The sequence below is a fragment of the Artemia sp. Qi Xiang Cuo genome, chromosome 13, assembly GCF_049724085.1.
Source record: "Artemia sp. Qi Xiang Cuo chromosome 13, ASM4972408v1, whole genome shotgun sequence".
NCBI lineage: Eukaryota > Metazoa > Arthropoda > Branchiopoda > Anostraca > Artemiidae > Artemia > Artemia sp. Qi Xiang Cuo.
The window spans coordinates 29292595-29312684 of record NC_142806.1 but is presented as its reverse complement, the minus strand read 5'-3'; the positions used below and the strand labels follow the sequence as shown (position 1 = coordinate 29312684).

Genomic DNA, 20090 nt, shown 5'->3' with positions numbered 1-20090 from the left:
AATCCCATGGACCTATTTAAAGCGCGAGGATGTGTCGTGACGTCAGAGGGCTGTTACAAAAATCTCATGTTAATTTGTCTATGGACCTATTTAAAGCGCCAGGGTGTGGTCAATTTAATAAAATTGATGGGCTAGTTACTATTTATTAGTACTTGTGTATTTTCCCGACCACGCTCCGATTACTCATAAATAAAATACTGAAACACTTGGAATCCTGGGAATCTTGCCAATACTGAAAGAAAATTGCGTCACCAGGTCACGGAAACCGGGATGCGCCGTTAAACCTTCCTCTTGCACCGTTACACCATTGGAAGAAAGCAGTAGTGGGTATTGGTCCCTTTAAAGGTATTATGACGATACTACTTACAAAGCTGAAACATTAAGGGTTTCTTTAGAGGAGGTTGAACAAAATCTAAGAAAACTATGTGCACCCAGGTTTCAAAAGGGTGCATCTCTTATATTTCAGAAAAAGCTAAGGGTAAGTAGAGGGGCAATAATACGTTCCACGGAAGCCCTACCCTGGATTCCTACAGGAGTCCTGTTTCTACCCGTCAGTACCTCTGGATTTCCAAGACGGGAACACACGCCCCTGCAATACGACCGGTACCCCTGTTCTATATGGTCAGATGTTACGTCACATCAAATGCCCCTGGATTCTAAAGGCATCCCTGTAGGTGTTAAATCAATGTTTACATTTGGGAAGACACGCCCCTGGATTCCCATGACACCCTGAAAAACAGGCCTCCATCATTATACGGCAGCCTGAAGGTGTTACGTCAATGTATAAATGCAATCTCAAATACATTATGTTTAAGTATGATACAAAACCATGGCGTACAACATTAAATTTTATAAACCGAAACGGCTTTTACGATAAAATCATAAGACCATTCAATGAAAATGATTATGAAATAAAACATGTACAATCGGAAATTCGAGGAGGAACCGGTATGAATAATACCTGAAGTTTATAGCTATAAATGTAATCTCAAATACATTTTGTTTAAGTATGATACAAAACGATGGCGTACAACCTTAAATTTTATAAACCGAAACGGCTTTTACGATAAAATCATAAGACCATTCAATGAAAATGGTTATGAAATAAAACATGTACAAGAGGAAATTTGAGAAATTCGCAGTTTTTTCGGTGTGCGAGCTGTTTATGTTAAGGGAAACGTGCCAACTGATAAACTCTTAATAGGAAAATGTGATAAAAACATTCCATTATTTAACTTGGAAGACTTCAATTGTGAGAAATACCCACAATCAGCTTATGACCCTTAAGATGAAGTTCGGTATTTCGTTCAAAGGGTACCTGAGAAGATACCTGATACGGAAAAATGAATCAGATATCCAAAGACCTAAACTTTTGATCTTTCTATCAAAAGGAGTGGAAAAGCAGATTCCCCCTTCTGTCCCTGATTCCTCTAATTCCCCTCCAAGTTCTGTCAATTCCAAGATTTTTTTCGGCTGCCTTAGTTCTAATATATGGCTCGTCTTCAAGTATATATACTTTATTATAAGTTTTCGATCAGTATCACTTGTGAATTGGAATGATAAAAATCTAAATCTTAAGTAATAAAAAAAAAATTAAGATGAAATATTCCATGGAAACTTGTGCACATGATAAAGTTATGGTCGCATTGAATGCTGATAATAAGAAATACTTGCTTTATGAAATAAATGTTAATGATGATCTTATTAGAAATATATGTGTGTGCTGTCATGAGACTAAGGAGTTAAATCCCTTTGGAAGACCGAAAAAGTTCATTATTACTGATGGTTGACATGCCAGAGTGTCGTTTCCAGAGATTAATTAAAAAAAATATTCCACAAAATAAGTGTTTCAAAGAAAAGTAAAAAATTCCATTAAACCAAAAATTAGCAAAAATAAAGTAAAATAATCTACCAAGCATGAAACTACCACAAATAAGCATCGCTAAATAAATGAAACCCAAAACGAACAGAAATTATAATAAATAACCAAGTCAAACTCAAAACGAGCAGAAATTAACATGAGTTGGGGTCAAAACCCCTGTGCATTCCCAAGGCCAGAACAATATTTGCGCTTTACTGAAAAAATATAAATGTTTCACTAGATTTTATAAATCAGATAATATTAACGTTTTGATTACTAAATATCAGTATAGGTATATTAAACTGACAACACATTCATTTGTATTTTTTCAGTAAAGTGCAAATTTTGTTCTGGCCTTGGGTTCATTTAGTTTCATACCTCCTGTAGCTGACCTGAAATAGAAAACTTGATACAATTAAAAAAAAATATGTTTACTTTCTTTAATAGCTTGGATACACTTACGTTATTTTGATTTGGTTAAATTTTAAGAGCAGAAGTAGCCCCGAAAGTTTGAATATAAAACCCTCAGTCGTTCCTGGGATACTGCTGAGATGTCTTATTGGGAATTAGCATTAACACAGTGCATTTTGATTTAATCTTAAGGCAACATTTAGTTTTTAAACATAATGGGCAAATGGGAGGATGGGCTTGGGAGGGGGATTAGTTGCCCTCCAATCACTTTCGACAATAAAAAAGGTCATCATCTATTTTCAATCGAGTGAGCCCTTTTCGAAGTTCCCACGACAACTCCCTCGATACGAAGTGCCCTGGTCTAAACAACAACAACAACAAAAAAATAATACATTATACCCACATCGATCTTTACTATAAAAATGTCAAGCCTTCCAATAACTTTCGACTATTAAAAAGCGCACTAGGCCTTTCGATTTCCAATCAAATGAGCCCTTTTTGAAACGACAAGGCTTTCTATAAACACCTTAAATGCCCCCAGGGCAAAAATTACAACCCTTACCACAAGGGCTGTTAGGGTGGTTGTCATCCTCTAAGACCTAATTTCCAGAACTTTCAACAACGTTAAAAAAAATGGCTATCTCAACGTTTTGATTGGATGTGTTTGGGGAAATAATGGGCGTGAGAGGGGCGGAGTTCACTCTCCAATCACTTTCAACTATTAAAAATGGCACTAGCCCTTTCAATTTCCAATCAAATGAGCCCTTTTGAAGTTTCTACGACAACACTTTCAATTAAAATATTAAACCCAGGGCATAACCTACATCCCTTGCCCTGAGGGCTGCGGGGGGTGTAATTCTCAAAAACTTAATTTCCAGAATTTTCTACTACGTTGAACAAAATTGCTATCAGAAATTTTTTTTTGAATGTGTTTAGAGGAATAGTGGGCGTGAGAGGGGGGTTAGTTACCCTCCAACCACTTTCGACTATTAAAAGGGCACTAGCCCTCTCAATTTCCAATTGAATGATCCCGTTTTGAAGTTTTACGGCAACTCTATCTATAAAAACCTTATATGCCCCCAGGGAATAACTGACAACCTTTGCCCTTGGGACTCTGGGGGGTTTATCATCCTTAAATACATAATTTCAAGAACTATTAACTACGTTGAACAAAATGGATATCTCTAAACTTTGATTTAACGTTTTTGGGGAAATGGCGGGCGTGAGAGGGGGGTTAATTACTCTCCACTCACTTTCGACTATTAAAAAGGGAAATTTCATTTTCCAATCAAATGAGCCCTTTTTGAAATTTCTACAACAACTTTCTATATAAACTTTATATAGGTTTATAAAGGGTTGCTTAACTTACAACGCTGGCGCTGAGGGCTCTGAGGGGTTTATCATCCTAAAAGACACATTTTCAAGAACTGGCAACTACGATGATCGAAATAGATATCTCAAAATTTTTATTGCATGTGTTTGGGAAAATGGTGGGCGTGAGAGGGGCGTTAGTCGCTCTCCAATCACTTTCAATTATTAAAAAGGAACTAGCCTTTCAATTTTCAGTTGAATGAGCCCTTTTGAATTTTCTACGACAATGCTTTCAATAAAAACCTTATATGCCCCCAGGGCATAGCCAACAACACTTGCCCTGAGGACTGTGGGGGGGAGGGGTTGCCATCCTTAAAGACCTAATGTCCAAAACTTTGAACTACGTTGAACAAAGTGACTGTCTAAAAATTTTCATTGGATGTGTTTTTTGGAAAAGGTGGTGGTGAGAGGGGGGTCAATTAATCTCCACTTACTTTCGACTATTAAAAAGGACAATTTCAATTTCCAATCAAATGAGCCCTTTTTGAAATTTTGACAACTACGTTCTATATAAACCTTATATGCCTCCAGGGAATATCTTACAACCCTTGAACTGAGGGTTCTGAGGGGGTTATCATCCTAAAAGACCTAATTTCGAGAACTTTCGACTACGTTGAAGAAAATGGGTATCTCAAAATTTTGATTGGATGTGTTTGGGGAAATGGTGGGCTTTAGAGGGGGGTTATTTGCCCTTCAATCGCTTTCGACTATTAAAAGGGCACTAGTCCTTTTAATTTTCGATTGAATGAGCCCTAAAACAAAATAGATATCTCAAAATTTTGATCGGATGTGTTTGGGAAATGGTGGGCGCGAGAGGGGGGTTATTTGCCCTTCAATCACTTTCCACTATTAAAAGGGCACTAGCCCTTTCAATTTTTAAGTGATTGAACCCTTTTTGAAGTTTTTACAACAGCGCTTTCTATAAGAAATGTTACATGCTCCCAGGGCATAACTTACAACCCTTGCCCCGAGGGTTGTGGGGGGATGGGTTGTCATCCTTAAAAACCTCATTTCCAAAACTTTCAACTACGTTGAATAAAATGGCTATCTAAAAATGTTGACTGGATGTGTTTGGGGAAAATGTGGGCGTGATAGGGGTTAGTTGCCTTCAAATCACTTTCGACTATTAAAAATGGCACTAGCCCTTTGAATTTATAATCGAATGAGACCTTTTTCAAGTTTCTATGACAAAGGTTTAAATAAAAACCTTATATGCCCCCAGGGCATAACTTATAACACTTTCCTGGAAGACTGTAGGGGGATTGTCCTGCTAAAATGTATAATTTCCTGAACTTTAAACTGCGTAGAACAAAATGGCGATCTAAAAATTTAGATTGGATGTGTTAGGGGAAATGGTGGGCCTGAAGGGGGTGTTAGTTGCCTTCAATCACTTTCGACTATTAAAAAGGGCACTAGCTATTTTAATTTCCAATCGAATGAGCCCTTTTCGATGTTTCTAAGACAACTTCTTCGATACGAAGTGCCCTGCTCTAAAGGAAAAAAAAAATACATTGTGCCAACATCGTTTTTATATGCCCTCAGGGCATAAATTAAAACCCTTGCCCAGAGGGCTGTGTAGGAGTGTCCTCCTCAAAAACATATTTTCTATCTGAAAAGCAACTACGCTGAACAAAATGGCTATCTCAAAATTTGATTGGATGTTTTGGGGGAATGATGGGCATGGGGGAAGGGGGTAGTTGCCCTCCAATCATTTTCGACTATTAAAAACGGCACTAGCCACTCCAACTTCCAATCGAATGAGCCCTTTTCGAAGTTTCAACGACAACTTCTTCGATGCGAAGTGCCCTGGTATGGAAGAAAACAAAACAAAAATAAATAATACATTGTGTCAACATCGTTCTTTACTTAGGCTGCGCGACTGCGCTGCCTATGATACGGAATAATGTATGCTCGTTTTAAGTTTTAATGTCACTTCTTAGTTTCAGTTGAAAATATAGTTTTCAAGCCTTAGTTTCAAACATGACGTATGATTCAAGTGAAAATACCACTCGATGTTGTTTTTTTCAAAATTTTTACGACAACTCTATCTATGAAACCTTATATGCCCCAGGGCATAACTTACAACCTTTGCCCTGGGGACTCTTGGGGGTTTGTCATCCTTAAATACATAATTTACAGAACTTTCAACTACGTTGAACAAAATGGCTATCTCTAAACTTTGATTGAATGTGTTCGGGGAAATGGTGAGCGTGAGAGGGGGTTCAATTACTCTCCACTCAATTTCGACTATTAAAAAGGGCCATTTGAATTTCCAAACAAATGAGTCCTTTTCGAAATTTTTACAACAACTTTCTCTATAAACCTCATATGCCCCCAGGGCATAACGTACAACCCTTGCACTGAGGGCTCTGAGGGGGTTATCATCCTAAAATACCTAATTTCCAGAACTTTCGACTACGTTGAACAAAATGGATATCTCTAAAATTTTGACTGGATGTGTTTGGGAAAATGGTTGGCGTGAGAGGGGGTTAGTTGTCCTTCAATCACTTTTTACTGTTAAAAGGACACTAGCCCTTTCAATTTTCAATTGAATGAGCCCTTTTTGATGTTCTTACAAGATCGCTTTCTATAAAAACCTTACTTGCTCCCTTGGCCTAACTTACAACCCTTGCCCTGAGGGCTGTGGAGGGGGATGTCATCCTTAGAGACCTAACTTCCAAAACTTTCAACTACGTTGAATAAAATGGCTATCTAAAGATTCTGATTGGATATGTTTGGGCAAAAGGTGGGCGTGATGGGGAAGGGGGGGGTTAGTTGCCATCAAATCACTTTCGACTATTAAAAAGGGCACTAGCCATTTCAATTTCCAATCGAATGATCCCTTTTCGAAGTTTCTAAGACAATTTCTTCAATACGAAGTGCCCTGCTCTAAAGGAAAACAAAATAATAAATAATACATTGTGACAACATCGTTTTTATATGACCTCAGGGCATAACTTAAAACCCTTGCCCAAAGGGTTGTGTAGGAGTATCCTCCTCAAAAACATATTTTCTATCTGAAAATCAACTACGCTGAACAAAATTACTATCTCAAAATTTTGTTTGGATGTGTTTGGGGGAATGATGGGCAAGGGGGGGGGCTAGTTGCCCTCCAATAATTTTCGACTATTAAAAACGGTACTAGCCACTCCAACTTCCAATCGAATGGGCCCTTTTCGAAGTTTTTACGACAACTCCTTCGATACGAAGTGCCCGGGTATGAAAAAAAAGATAATAAATAATACATTATGTCAACATCGTTCTTTACTTAGGCAGTGCTATTGCGATGCCTATGATACGGAATAATGTATGCTCGTTTTAAGTTTTAATGTCACTTCTTAGTTTCAGTTGAAAATATAGTTTTCAAGCCTTAGTTTCAAACATGACGTATGATTCAAGTGAAAATACCACTCGATGTTGTTTTTTTCAAAATTTTTACGACAACTCTATCTATGAAACCTTATATGCCCCAGGGCATAACTTACAACCTTTGCCCTGGGGACTCTCGGGGGTTTGTCATCCTTAAATACATAATTTACAGAACTTTCAACTACGTTGAACAAAATGGCTATCTCTAAACTTTGATTGAATGTGTTTGGGGAAATGATGGGCGTGAGAGGGGGGTCAATTACTCTCCACTCACTTTCGACTATTAAAAAGGGCGATTTCAATTTCCAAACAAATGAGTCCTTTTCGAAATTATTACAACAACTTTCTATATAAACCTCATATGCCCCCAGGGCATAACTTACAACCCTTGCAGTGAGGGCTCTGAGGAGGTTATCATCCTAAAAGACCTAATTTCCAGGACTACATTTAACAAAATGGATATCTCAAAATTTTGATTGGATGTGTTTGGGGAAATGGTAGGCGTGAGAGGGGGTTAGTTGTCCTTCAATCACTTTCGACTATTAAAAGGGCACTAGCCCTTTCGATTTTCAATTGAATGAGCCCTTTTTGATGTTTTTACAAGACTGCTTTCTATAAAACCTTTCTTGCTCCCCTGGCCTAACTTACAGCCCTTGCCCTGAGGGCTGTGGGGGTTGTCATCCTTAAAGACCTAATTTCCAGAACCTTTCAACTACGTTGAACAAAATGGCTATCTAAAAATTCTGATTGGATATGTTTGGGAAAAAGGTGGGCGTGAGGGTTAGTTGCCTTTAAATCACTTTTGATTATTAAAAAGGGCACTAGCCCTTTGAATTTCCAATTGAATGAGCCTTTATACAAGTAGCTACGACAAAGATGTCAATAAAAACCATATATGCCCCCAGGGCATAACTTATAACCCTTGCCCTGAAGACTGCGGGGGGAGGGTCTGCTCAAGGGTACAATTTCCTGAACTTCAAACTGCGTGGAACAAAATGGCTATCTCAAAATTTTGATTGGATATGTTTTGGGAAATGATGGGCGTGGAAGGGGTGTTAGTTGCCTTCCAATCACTTTCGACTATTAAAAAGGGCACTAGCCATTTCAATTTTCAATCGAATGAGCCCTTTTTGAAGTTTCTACGACAACGCGTTATATAAAAACCTTATATCCCCCCAGGGCCTAATTTACAACCCTTGCCCTGAGGGCTGTGAGGGGGTGTTCATCCTCAAAGACCTAATTTACAGAACTTAAAACTGTGTTGAATAAAATGGCTATCCCAAAATTTTGATTGGATGTGTTTGGGGAAAGATGGACGTGAGAGGGGGGTTAGTTGCCCTCCAATCACTTTCGACTATTAAAAAGGGCACTGGCCCTTTGAATTTCCAATCGAATGAGTTTCTACGACAACGCCTTCTATAAAAACCTTATATGCCCCCAGGGCATAACTTACAACCCGTGCCCTGAAGGCTGTGGGGGACTATCCTCCTCAAAAACATAATTTCTATCTGGAAATCAACTACGCTGAACAAAATGGCTATCTCAAAAATTTGATTGTATGTGTTTCGGGGAATGGTGGGCGTGTAAGGGGTGTTAGATGCCTTCCAATCATTTTCGACGATTAAAAAGGGCACAAGCCACTCCAATTTCCAATTGAATGAGCCCTTTTCGAAGTTTCAACAACAACTTCTTCGATACAAAGTGCCCTGCTCTAAAGGAAAAAAATTAAAATAATACATTGTGCCAAAATCGTTCTCATATGCCCTCACGGCATAACTTAACACCCTTGCCCCAAGGGTTGTGGGGGAGTGTTCTCCTCAAAAAGAGGAGGTAACCTCAAAGAAATGAGTCGGAGGTAACAGGCTGGAGATTGCATTAGGATATTAGAGGAGCATTGCGAAGTGCGGAAAACCATGTTGTGACCAAGTTGGATCCAAGATTGCACAACACTTCCATTCAACTGGAGGTCGCAGGGATTTCTTGGTGTCTGGTTCTATAACGATTGTAGCACTTTGTGTAGACTTGTGAAAAAGTTATTAGTCCCAGACCAAAAATTGTGAGACTAATCTTTTTTATAAGGTCATGACAACAACAAGACACAAAGGTATATAGGAATAATAAGGTGAAGGTCACGATCTAGCAGTGTCTAGAGTTAATCTAAAGTTGAAATTTAGGATGTAAAATACATTCCGGGAAGTTATGACGTTGATAGACTCATGGACAAGAATTTGAGAGAAAATTTCACAGAACAGTTGGATATGAGACTGCAGAGTTTAGAATTTGACACTGTAGAGGATGGGTGAAATTATTCCAGAAAAATAGTTTGCTAAATAGCAAAAAATGTCAAGGGAGGAAATTGGGAAATGCAGATAGGCTTTAAGCTTGGCTAGAAACGAGTTAATTTTGAGTGAAAAAATGAAGGGTTTGCCCAATAACTTCCGAATTATAGATCACACAAGTATAAGAATAAAGTGAGGGAAGTAAAGAAGACATTAAAGTATGAGCTATGGGTAGATGAAATTGAGGTCATGGATAAAATCGCCGAGGATGCGCAAGATGCATTCACACTTCACAAGTTTCAGATAATGTATTGTCAGGTTTGGAAATTGAAAGGAAACGGTAAGTCAGAACTTGCTCCAGCTAAAGATAGGAACCGGATCACAATAAGTCATAAGAAGAGGGTTAAAGAGAGATGGGCAGAACATTTTGCGAATGTGTCGAAGTCGAACCGCGATTAAGCTGTAGAAAATGAAGAAGAATTTTTGACAATTTGGAAGATTTATTTAGCAAGGAGTTAAAGACAGTACCAAAAGGAGTAGAAAATGATAATGCCTCAGATGCTGATAGTGTGGTAAATAAGTTTTTTAAAATATCAAGGTTGCGAAATTAAAGATAAATAACTGAATGTTACGAATATGATTTTGAAAAAGGAAATACCTAATGACTTCATAAAAACTTTGGTTTAAGCCCCTTTATAAGAAAGATGATGAGAGCAAGTGTGTTAATTGCAGAGGCTGATTTCTACAGGTAACAATGCAACAAGCAAATTTGATCCAAAATGCAAAGAAAATTTACATTAGTATTACTAGGTGTCAAAATTGAAATATGGGTTAGTACAAAGTAACATAAAAGTACTTAATAGTGATTATAACAGTAATGCTTACAGTGCTTTTGATGGTGCTTACGCATAAAATGAAATAACACAAGATAGATTAAACAGTTGTTAATGTAACTCATAATAAAATAATATTTTAATATTAATATAAAAATAAATCAAAACAAATGCATATGTTAACTAACCTGAAAACAATAATATAAATTATCATAGAAATTTACAATAGAGGACTTAAAAGCTGGCAACCTATACAGGTCCATTCTCAATTGACAAGCGATTAAGGATTCAAATAAAATTTTATTAATAAAATCAGAAGGTAAAATTTGAAATTATTACGCTCTTTAACAAATTTAATATTGTGATTTATCATAATTTTTAGACAGATTTTCTTTTGTATTATGAACCTTGTATTTTTTTTTTATTCGCTCTTCTCTACTTTGTGCTTTCTTTGTAATTAATTAAAAAAATTTTCCACAAAATAAGTTTTTCAAAATCAGCCCTCCTCTTTAGCTCATAATTTTCCAGACACTTCCAATCAAAATTTTAAGACAGCCATTTTTTTTCAGCACAGCTGAATGGTTTAGTAACTAGGCCAATATCTTTAGTGTTATTTAGTAGGTCACCCCCGCACAGTTATGTAATTTGCTCATAAAAACTAAATGTTGCTTTAAAATTAAATCAAAACGCACTGTTTGTATTCTGGTTGCCAATAAGACATCTCAGCAATATGCCAAGAACGACTGAGGGTATTAAGTTCAAATTTTCGGGGCTACTTCTATTACTACGTCTACTCTTAAAATTTTACTAAATCAAAAGAGTGTAAGTGTTTCCAGGCTGTGAAATAAAATGATGTTCTGTTATACACATGTTTTGGCAAAGATTCCGTGCAAAAATATTCCTTGCCCAATTTTTTAAACATAAAGACAAAAGTTTTGTTTTATGTTTTAATAGAGTATCAATTGAAAAACTCAAAATTTTTCAGCGAAAGCATAATTCAGTCTTCTAAAAAAAGCCGAATGATACAAAACGCTATGGGTTACCCCGCAGCGACTTATTTCTCTAGTCAAGTGGTGTCAGGACAAATTTTCCGCTGATTTTTATTTTCTCATATCACTGGCCACCTAGATTAGGCAAATGCTGACGATTTTCTCAGACCAATCAAACAGTTCGTGGTAACGAACTGTAAGTAAGGAGCGACCCGGCTAAATGGTAACCGAAACTGTAGAAAACGGAATTTTGATACCAATAGATACATCAAACGAATCAGATTTTAATGCTGATTTCAAATATATAAGTTTCATCAACTTTCAAAAGTCTTACCTATCAAAAGTTACGCGCCTGAGAAAATTTGGCTGATTTTCGAAAAAAGGGGGAAAGAAAGCCGTTAAAAGTTATAGAACCTTAATGAAAATCACACCATCATATTCAGCGTATCAGAGAACCCTACTGTAGAGGTTTCAAGCTCCTATCTACAAAAATGTGGAATTTTCCATTTTTTGCCCCAAGAAAGATCACGGATGCGTGTTTATTTGTTTGTTTGTTTTTTTTTCCCAGGGGTGATCGTATTGACCCAGTGGTCCTAGAAAATCGTGGGAGGGCTCATTCGAACGGAAATTAAAAGTTCTATTGCCCTTTTTAAGTGACCAAAAAAATGGAGGGCAACTAGGCCCCCTCCCACGCTCATTTTTTCCCCAGTCACCCGATCAAAATTTTGAGATAGCCATTTTGTTCAGCATGGTTGAAAATATGATAACTACGTCTTTTAGGATGATTTAATCCCCCAAATTCCCTGGGGGGAGGGCTGAAAGTTATGAACTTTACCCAATGTTAACATATAGTATTGGTTATTGGGAAGTTATTAGTAATATGATACTTTTTAGACTGAGAGATGCCGTAGACAAAGTTTTAAGAGAAGAGCAGTGCGGTTTTAGAAAAGGTAGAGGATGTGTTGACCAAATTTTCACTCTTAGGTTAATAATTGAGAAGTGCCTAAGTTTTCAAACACCTTTGGTCCTCGATTTTATAGATTATGAGCAAGCGTTCGATTCTGTTGATAGAGGAGCTTTAGTAAAGGTTTTATCCTTGTATGGTATACCAGACAAATACATTAAAGTGATTAGTGCTATGTACGAGAATAACACTGCTGCGGCTAAGGTAGGAAAGGAGGTTAGCAGCTGGTTTTGTATTAAATCGGAAATTAAGCAGGGTTGTACTCTATCCCCCTTTGTATGGATTATTTTGATGGACTGTGTCTTAAGGAGCACAGGAAAGGCAATGGGAGACCACGGAATCAAATGGGGAGGAAAAAGTCTCCTGGACTTAGATTATGCTGATGATTTAAGCATCCTAGATTCAAGTGTGAGCAAAATGAATGAAGTTTTAGAGGTTTTGCGAGTTCAGGGTGCTAGAATTGGTTTGAAAATTAATGTTAGGAAGACTAAGTCGCTATGGCTAGGAATAAGTGAAGGTGAAAATGTGACGTTGGGTAATGAAAAGATTGATCAGGTGGGAAGCTTCACTTACCTCGGTAGAATTATTAGTAAACACGGTGGGAGCAGGGAAGTTGTTAAAAATAGAATAGCCAAGGATCAGTGTATTTTTTCACAGTTAAAAAAAGTCTGGAAGAAAAGTAAGATAAGTATGCAAACCTAGATTAGAATATTAGAAGCTACAGTGATGACAGTGTTCAAATTTGGCTCTGAAACATGGACGCTCCAAAAAGCGGATGAAGATTTGCTAGACGTTTTCCAGAGAAATTGCTTAAGGATTGTTCTGGGTACCCGGCTGACTGACCGTATTTCAAACAATAGGCTATACGAAAAATGTGGTTCAATACCGCTTTCTAGGTCTATAATGAAAGAAAGGTTGAGGTGGTTAGGGCATGTTGTGCGGATGAAGGATGACAGATTGCCGAAGATTGTTCTTTTCGGCCAACCATCTAGGGATAAACGGAAAGCAAGTGGTCCTCGTTGAGAGTGGGCGGATGTCGTCATAAAGAAATATTGAATGGAAATGGGAACTTCCTGGAAGGGTGTAAAAAGGGAGGCTTTGAAGAGATTGGGATGGAGGAGGAGCTTACATAGCTTTTTTGGCCTCAGGTGGCCTGGTGCTGCAATGAGTTGTTAGTAGTGTTAGTAGTAGTATTGGGAAGTATACAGACGTTTTCAGGGGGGATTTTTTCTGGTAGTGGTGGTGGGGGGGGGGGGGGTGCCGGGGGGGGGTATGCGGGAGGAAATTTTCATACAGTAAGTTTTCATGGGGGAAGGGACATTGCTATGAAGGGGGCGCCGGATTTCCCAGCATTATTTAAAAAAAAGATAAGAAATTATATATAAAAAAAAACAAGTTTTCAACTGAAAGTAAGGAGCAACATCAAAACTTCAAACGACAGAAAACATTACGTATATGATTGGGTTCACCCCCTAGTCAATACCTTGCTCTTTAAGCCAAAAATTGTTTAGTAATTTCATAATAGCTATTTATTTTAATCAGAGGCATTTGTAATTAAGGGGTCATTTTTAAAGAATTGGAACAAAATTCGAACTTTAGCTTAAAGAGCAAGGTATTGACTAGGGGGCGAACCCTCTAATATACGTATTAAAAATATATTAATATAGAAGTTCGTTAAGCAAGTTAATTCGTAAGTTACGTATATTTATTACTAATAAAGACGTTCGTAAATAAAATTAAACAGGTTTCGAGAAAGCCATTTAACCAAATAAAAGTAAAATTAATATTCAAATTTTGTTTTAATTATTCATGCTCGGTGAGCCAAAATCAAAACCTGCATTAATTCAAAAACGTTCAAAAATTAAATAAAAAAAACAAGTTTTTTTAACTGAAAGTAAGGAACGACGTTAAAACTTAAAACGAACAGAAATTATTCCGTATATGAAATAAGCTGTACCCTCCTCAACGCCTCGCTCTTTACGCTAAAGTTTGTCTTTCTCACAACTCTATTTTTTTTAAACAATTAAAAACTTTAGCGTAAAGAGCGCGGCGTTGAGGAGGGGATAGCCCCTTTCATGTACGGAATAATTTCTGTTCGTTTTAAGTTTTAACGTCGTTCCTTACTTTCAGTTAAAAAAACTTGTTTTTTTTCATTTAATTTAACTCAAAAATGAATTTTAAGAAAATGTGCGACTAAACGCAGAAGTACCCACGCCCACCAACAACCAACACAGGAAATAATCATGCGACAAAAAAGAGAAGCAAAATGCAAACTGAACAGAAAGTAGAAGTGGTTAAAATTGTTTCTTAACATGAATTAATTTTTCTTAAAGGTTAGCTAGTAAACCAATTCCATTCGTTTTTTATTGCTCTGCCGACTGAGTGGGAATACTTCAATAGACCCGAAAAGCATCACTAACGCAGAAATATGTGATATATATTGGTTATAATTTCCTACACATAAAAAAAAGTTTTATATGGAAATGCATCAGTGCAAATATTTGAATGAATTTTGGCGTCTGATCAATGATTATTTAAGGTTTATAAAGAAAACACATACCTGAGATGCAACTACAAGGCATCTTTGGCCCACAGGACAAACAACTGCAATCCATTCATCTTCCAGTGAATCTGGTATTTCTTCCAGCCACTCTGATATCATTAAAGCACCTTCAAACTTTCGGTAAAATCGAGGAGTCTAAAATCATAAAACTTACTAATTTAGACATTAACTATTTATTTCGATAGTGCAAACTTTTTCTGGACACTTTAAGAATATTATTTTAGCAAACGGGGGGATGGTTAGTATTTATGTAAATAATGTTACAAACCATTAAAAACATGGTTTAAACACAAAGGATAAATACTGGTAAAAAAGAGGACAAGAAATCTACTACCCCCCCCCCCTGGTAACACTCAGTAAATTACCGAACAGGGATGTCTAGACTATCTAATAAATCAGAGTAAACGAAGAGCCCCCCCCCCTATTACTCCCTAGATAAAATCTTTGTTAGTAGTCCCATTTAATAATGTACGCTAAGGGGGAATACATAACTATTTCTGTTTTTCCCAGTAATTTTATATTTTTCGAACAAAATTCAACAATTCAAAAGACCAAAGTGTAGGCCTAAATAACAAACTTGCGAATTAATATTCTCTTTGGCTATATTTTCCATATTTTTTTCAACAAGAGCAATTTAAGTGTCTTCATTTTTCAGAGATAGGGAGAATGCCATGTTTGATATTCATACAATGGGCCTTTCAACTGCCTAGTTCTAAAAACTTTGAGAAAATATTATAATTTCGTATAACAACAAATTCGGCCAAAATCACCCAATTCCTATTTGTCTTCTAAAGTACTTCAGCTACTTGTGTTCCAAGTACCATATGATTACAAATCCAAGTGCTAGAGAATATGTCAGAGTACAGCTTTTGTGAAGTGCTGAATGCTTAAGAAAAATAACTAGGTGCTTTAACCTTTTAAGTAGTAATAAATGTCTACAGTCTTTCAAGCACTTTTCCCAGATTTCCTGAAAATACATAATTTTTTTTAACAAGGTCTGATAAAAAAAAAACAAGTTCCAAAATCCAAAACATGAATTGGTGAAACATGGCAAATGAAACAAACGTGATAAAACCTCCTAAATACAATAGAGTGACTTCAAGGATGTAATTACTGTACTGTTACCAAATAATCTTACAAGTTCTGATAAAAGTGGCTTGCATATTTTTCTACGTCATCTTCTTTATCCTGGCAAAAACGCTTCAGTAAAATAAATGAGATACGAGAATATCCGTTTTATAGCTAAAACTTGTAATATAAAACGACTATAGAGGACTATAATATAGAGGACTTATATATTTCTTTTCGGCAAAATATCTTCGCATTTATAGTAATAGTAGAAACCTGATGAAAACGAGATGATAGTCCTCATAAAAAAGCGAGCGAAAGAACCAAAGACCCAAAAAAGCAGCAGTTATACCTGAAGACACTTGAATAAAACTTGAAAACGTCATTATTTCGTCTTTTTTTCCAGTGTTTTCATTTTTTTTCACCTGTTTTATATAAACACATTTATTAAACATAAATTGTATATTTCTTTTGAATCACTTCGAAGCTGCTTCAATACTTGCAGCATCCTTTATCGACCACACAATTATGCACACATCACAATGCTCAGCACACATCCCAATAATGTTGCACTTCCTTTTCTGTGATGGATTGTAAGGCTGCTAAAGAAAGAGGCTTGTGTACCTTTGTTTCCTTTCAAGGTTTGTCATAATAGCTTAGAGAAAACTATAACCTTCATAAAAGCGTAGAACGATGGAAGTACTTACGAAAGTGCAGCAAAGAGGGGTTTAAAAAAATATTGTACTGGTAATAATCATGTTAATAATCGATACAAAAATTGTTATAAACTTCAGTGTTTATATATTTAATCTTTTAATCGTTGTTATACTTCTTTTATCTGGACAGGGGGCGGGGGCTGTTACGTGTCAAATACTTGCTTTTTTTAAAGTCCTTGCAGTAAGTCTTTGCTTTATTAAGTGTTCTGTTTTGCTTGTCTTTCTTTACTACTACTATTATAATTTTTTGCATCTCTGTTACTAGTTCACACATACCATCTTGGCATGAGCGTTCATCCAGTTTCATAAATAATCTGCATAAATAATTACTCTATTTTTGGAATACTGGTATAGCGAAAAATTCGACAAGTGGGTAAGGCAGACAGAGAACAAAAAATTGTATAACTGAACTACATTTTTCCCTACTTTCCCGCAATATTGATAATTCACGTTTTGAGTAAATTGGAACACATGAGGAAATACGAATTCTCTTTGATAGCTGATAATAATCACTTCATTGGTAGAGCCACTTCAATGCTTCATAACAATCTAGAAAGCTAAAATATTACCCGAAAAAGGTTGCAGTAATGGCAAGACAATCCATACAAAATTTTATGCACCTAAGCTTCATGGTCCCAGTTGAAAATATTACTTTAGTCAACAATCGTCATCAGATAACACGACACATAGGGAACTAAATGAGACTCATCTTGTGAACACAACTGACCCAATTCGCTGAACAGCAATGAGTGACCTCATGCTACTCACTTGAGACTACAAAGCCTCAATCAGGCCGACTATAAGTTCTGCGTCACATACACAAACTGTGTTTACCGCTAATCCATTAGTGTCCCTTTATACATTTGGACAATTTCTTGCAAGAAAATAGTTCACCGACCAGAACGCTACCCAAAATGCTTCCACCTTGTGAACAGAACTGACCGATTCACGGAACAACAATGAGTGACCTCATGCTTCGTACCTGACGCTACAAAACCTCAATCAGGTCGACTATTAGTTTCTGCATCACATACACAAACTGTGCTTACCTCTAATCCATTAGTGTTCCTTTATACATTTGGACAATTTCTTGCAAGAAAATACTTCACCGACCAGAACGCTTCCCAAAATGCTTCCACCTTGTGAACAGAACTGACCAATTCACAGAACAACAATGAGTTACCTCATGCTTCATACCTGACACTACAAAACCTCAATCAGGTCGACTATTAGTTTCTGCGTCACATACACAAACTGTGCTTACCGCTAATCCATTAGTTTTCCTTTATACATTTGGCCAATTGCTTGCAAGAAAATACTTCACCGAACAGAACGCTACCCAAAATGCTTCCACCTAGTAAACAGAACTGACCGATTCACAGAACAACAATGAGTGACCTCATGCTTCATACCTGACACTACAAAACCTCAATCAGGTCGACTATTAGTTTCTGCGTCACATACACAAACTGTGCTTACCGCTAATCCATTAGTATTCCTTTATACATTTGGCCAATTGCTTACAAGAAAATACTTCACCGACCAGAACGCTACCCAAAATGCTTCCACCTTATGAACAGAACTGACCAATTCACAAAACAACAATGAGTGACCTCATGCTACGTACCTGACACTACAAAACCTCAATCAGGTCAACTATTAGTTTCTGTGTCACATACACAAACTGTGCTTACCACTAATCCATTAGTATTCCTTTATACATTTGGACAATTTCTTGCAAGAAAATACTTCACCGACCAGAACGCTACCCAAAATGCTTCCACCTTGTGAACAGAACTGACCAATTCACAAAACATCAATGAGTGACCTCATGCTCCGTACCTGACACTACAAAACCTCAATCAGGTGGACTATTAGTTTCTGAGTCACATACACAAACTGTGCTTACCGCTAATCCATTAGTGTTCCTTTATACATTTGGACAATTTCTTGCAGGAAAATACTTCACCAACCAAAACGATACCCAAAATGCTTCAACCTTGTGAACAGAACTGAACAATTCACAAAACAACAATGAGTGACCTCATGGTTCGTACCTGACACTACAAAACCTCAATCAGGTCGACTATTAGTTTCTGTGTCACATACACAAACTGTGCTTACCACTAATCCATTAGTGTTCCTTTATACATTTGGACAATTTATTGCAAGAAAATACTTCACCGACCAGAACGCTACCCAAAATGCTTCCACCTTGTGAACAGAACTGACCAATTCACAAAACAACAATGAGTGACCTCATGCTTCGTACCTGACACTACAAAACCTCAATCAGGTCAACTATTAGTTTCTGCGTCACATACACAAACAGTGCTTACCGCTAATCCATTAGTGTTCCTTTATACATTTGGACAATTTCTTGCAAGAAAATACTTCACCGACCAGAACGCTACCCAAAATGCTTCCACCTTGTGAACAGAACTGACCAATTCACAAAACAACAATGAGTGACCTCATGCTTCGTACCTGACACTACAAAACCTCAATCAGGTCAACTATTAGTTTCTGTGTCACATACACAAACTGTGCTTACCACTAATCCATTAGTGTTCCTTTATACATTTGGGCAATTTATTGCAAGATAATACTTCACCGACCAGAACGCTACCCAAAATACTTCCACCTTGTGAACAGAACTGACCAATTCACAAAACAAAATTCACCAGAACGCTACCCAAAATGCTTCCACCATGTGAACAGAACTGACCAATTCACAGAACAACAATGAGTTACCTCATGCTTCGTACCTGACACTACAAAATCTCAATCGGGTCTACTATTAGTTTCTGCGTCACATACACAAACAGTGCTTACCTCTAATCCATTAGTGTTCCTTTATACATTTGGACAATTTCTTACAAGAAAATACTTCACCGACCAGAACGCTACCCAAAATGCTTCCACCATGTAAACAGAACTGACCGATTCACAAAACAACAATGAGTTACCTCATGCTTCGTACCTGACACTACAAAACCTCAATAAGGTCAACTATTAGTTTCTGTGTCACATACACAAACTGTGCTTACCCCTAATCCATTAGTTTTCCTTTATACATTTGGTCAATTTCTTGCAAGAAAATACTTCACCGACCAGAACGCTACCCAAAATGCTTCCAACTTGTGAACAGAACTGACCAATTCACAAAAAAACAATGAGTGGCCTCATGCTTCGTACCTGACACTACAAAACCTCAATCAGGTCGACTATTAGTTTCTGGGTCACATACACAAACTGTGCTTACCTCTAATCCATTAGTTTTCCTTTATACATTTTGTCAATTTCTTGCAAGAAAATACTTCACCGACCAGAACGCTACCCAAAATGCTTCCACCTTGTGAACAGAACTGACCAATTCACACAACAACAATGAGTGACCTCATGCTTCGTACCTGACACTACAAAACCTCAATCAGTTCGACTATTATTTTCTGCGTCACATACACAAATTGTGCTTACCGCTAATCCATTAGTGTTCCTTTATACATTTGGACAATTTCTTGCAGGAAAATACTTCACCAACCACAACGATACCCAAAATGCTTCCACCTTGTGAACAGAACTGACCAATTCACAAAACAACAATGAGTTACCTCATGCTTCGTACCTGACACTACAAAACCTCAATCAGTTCGACTATTATTT

General features: G+C 37.1%; 1 protein-coding gene across 1 annotated transcript in view; it reads right to left on the bottom strand.

The window, feature by feature from the left end:
• Snup (snurportin-1) overlaps window positions 1–20090 on the bottom strand; it is a 118809-nt gene that overhangs the window by 55917 nt on the left and 42802 nt on the right. The window contains exon 4 of the mRNA XM_089098797.1: window positions 14638–14775. Within this exon, the coding sequence (XP_088954923.1) occupies window positions 14638–14775 (138 nt within the window). The remainder of the gene's footprint in view (window positions 1–14637; window positions 14776–20090) is intronic.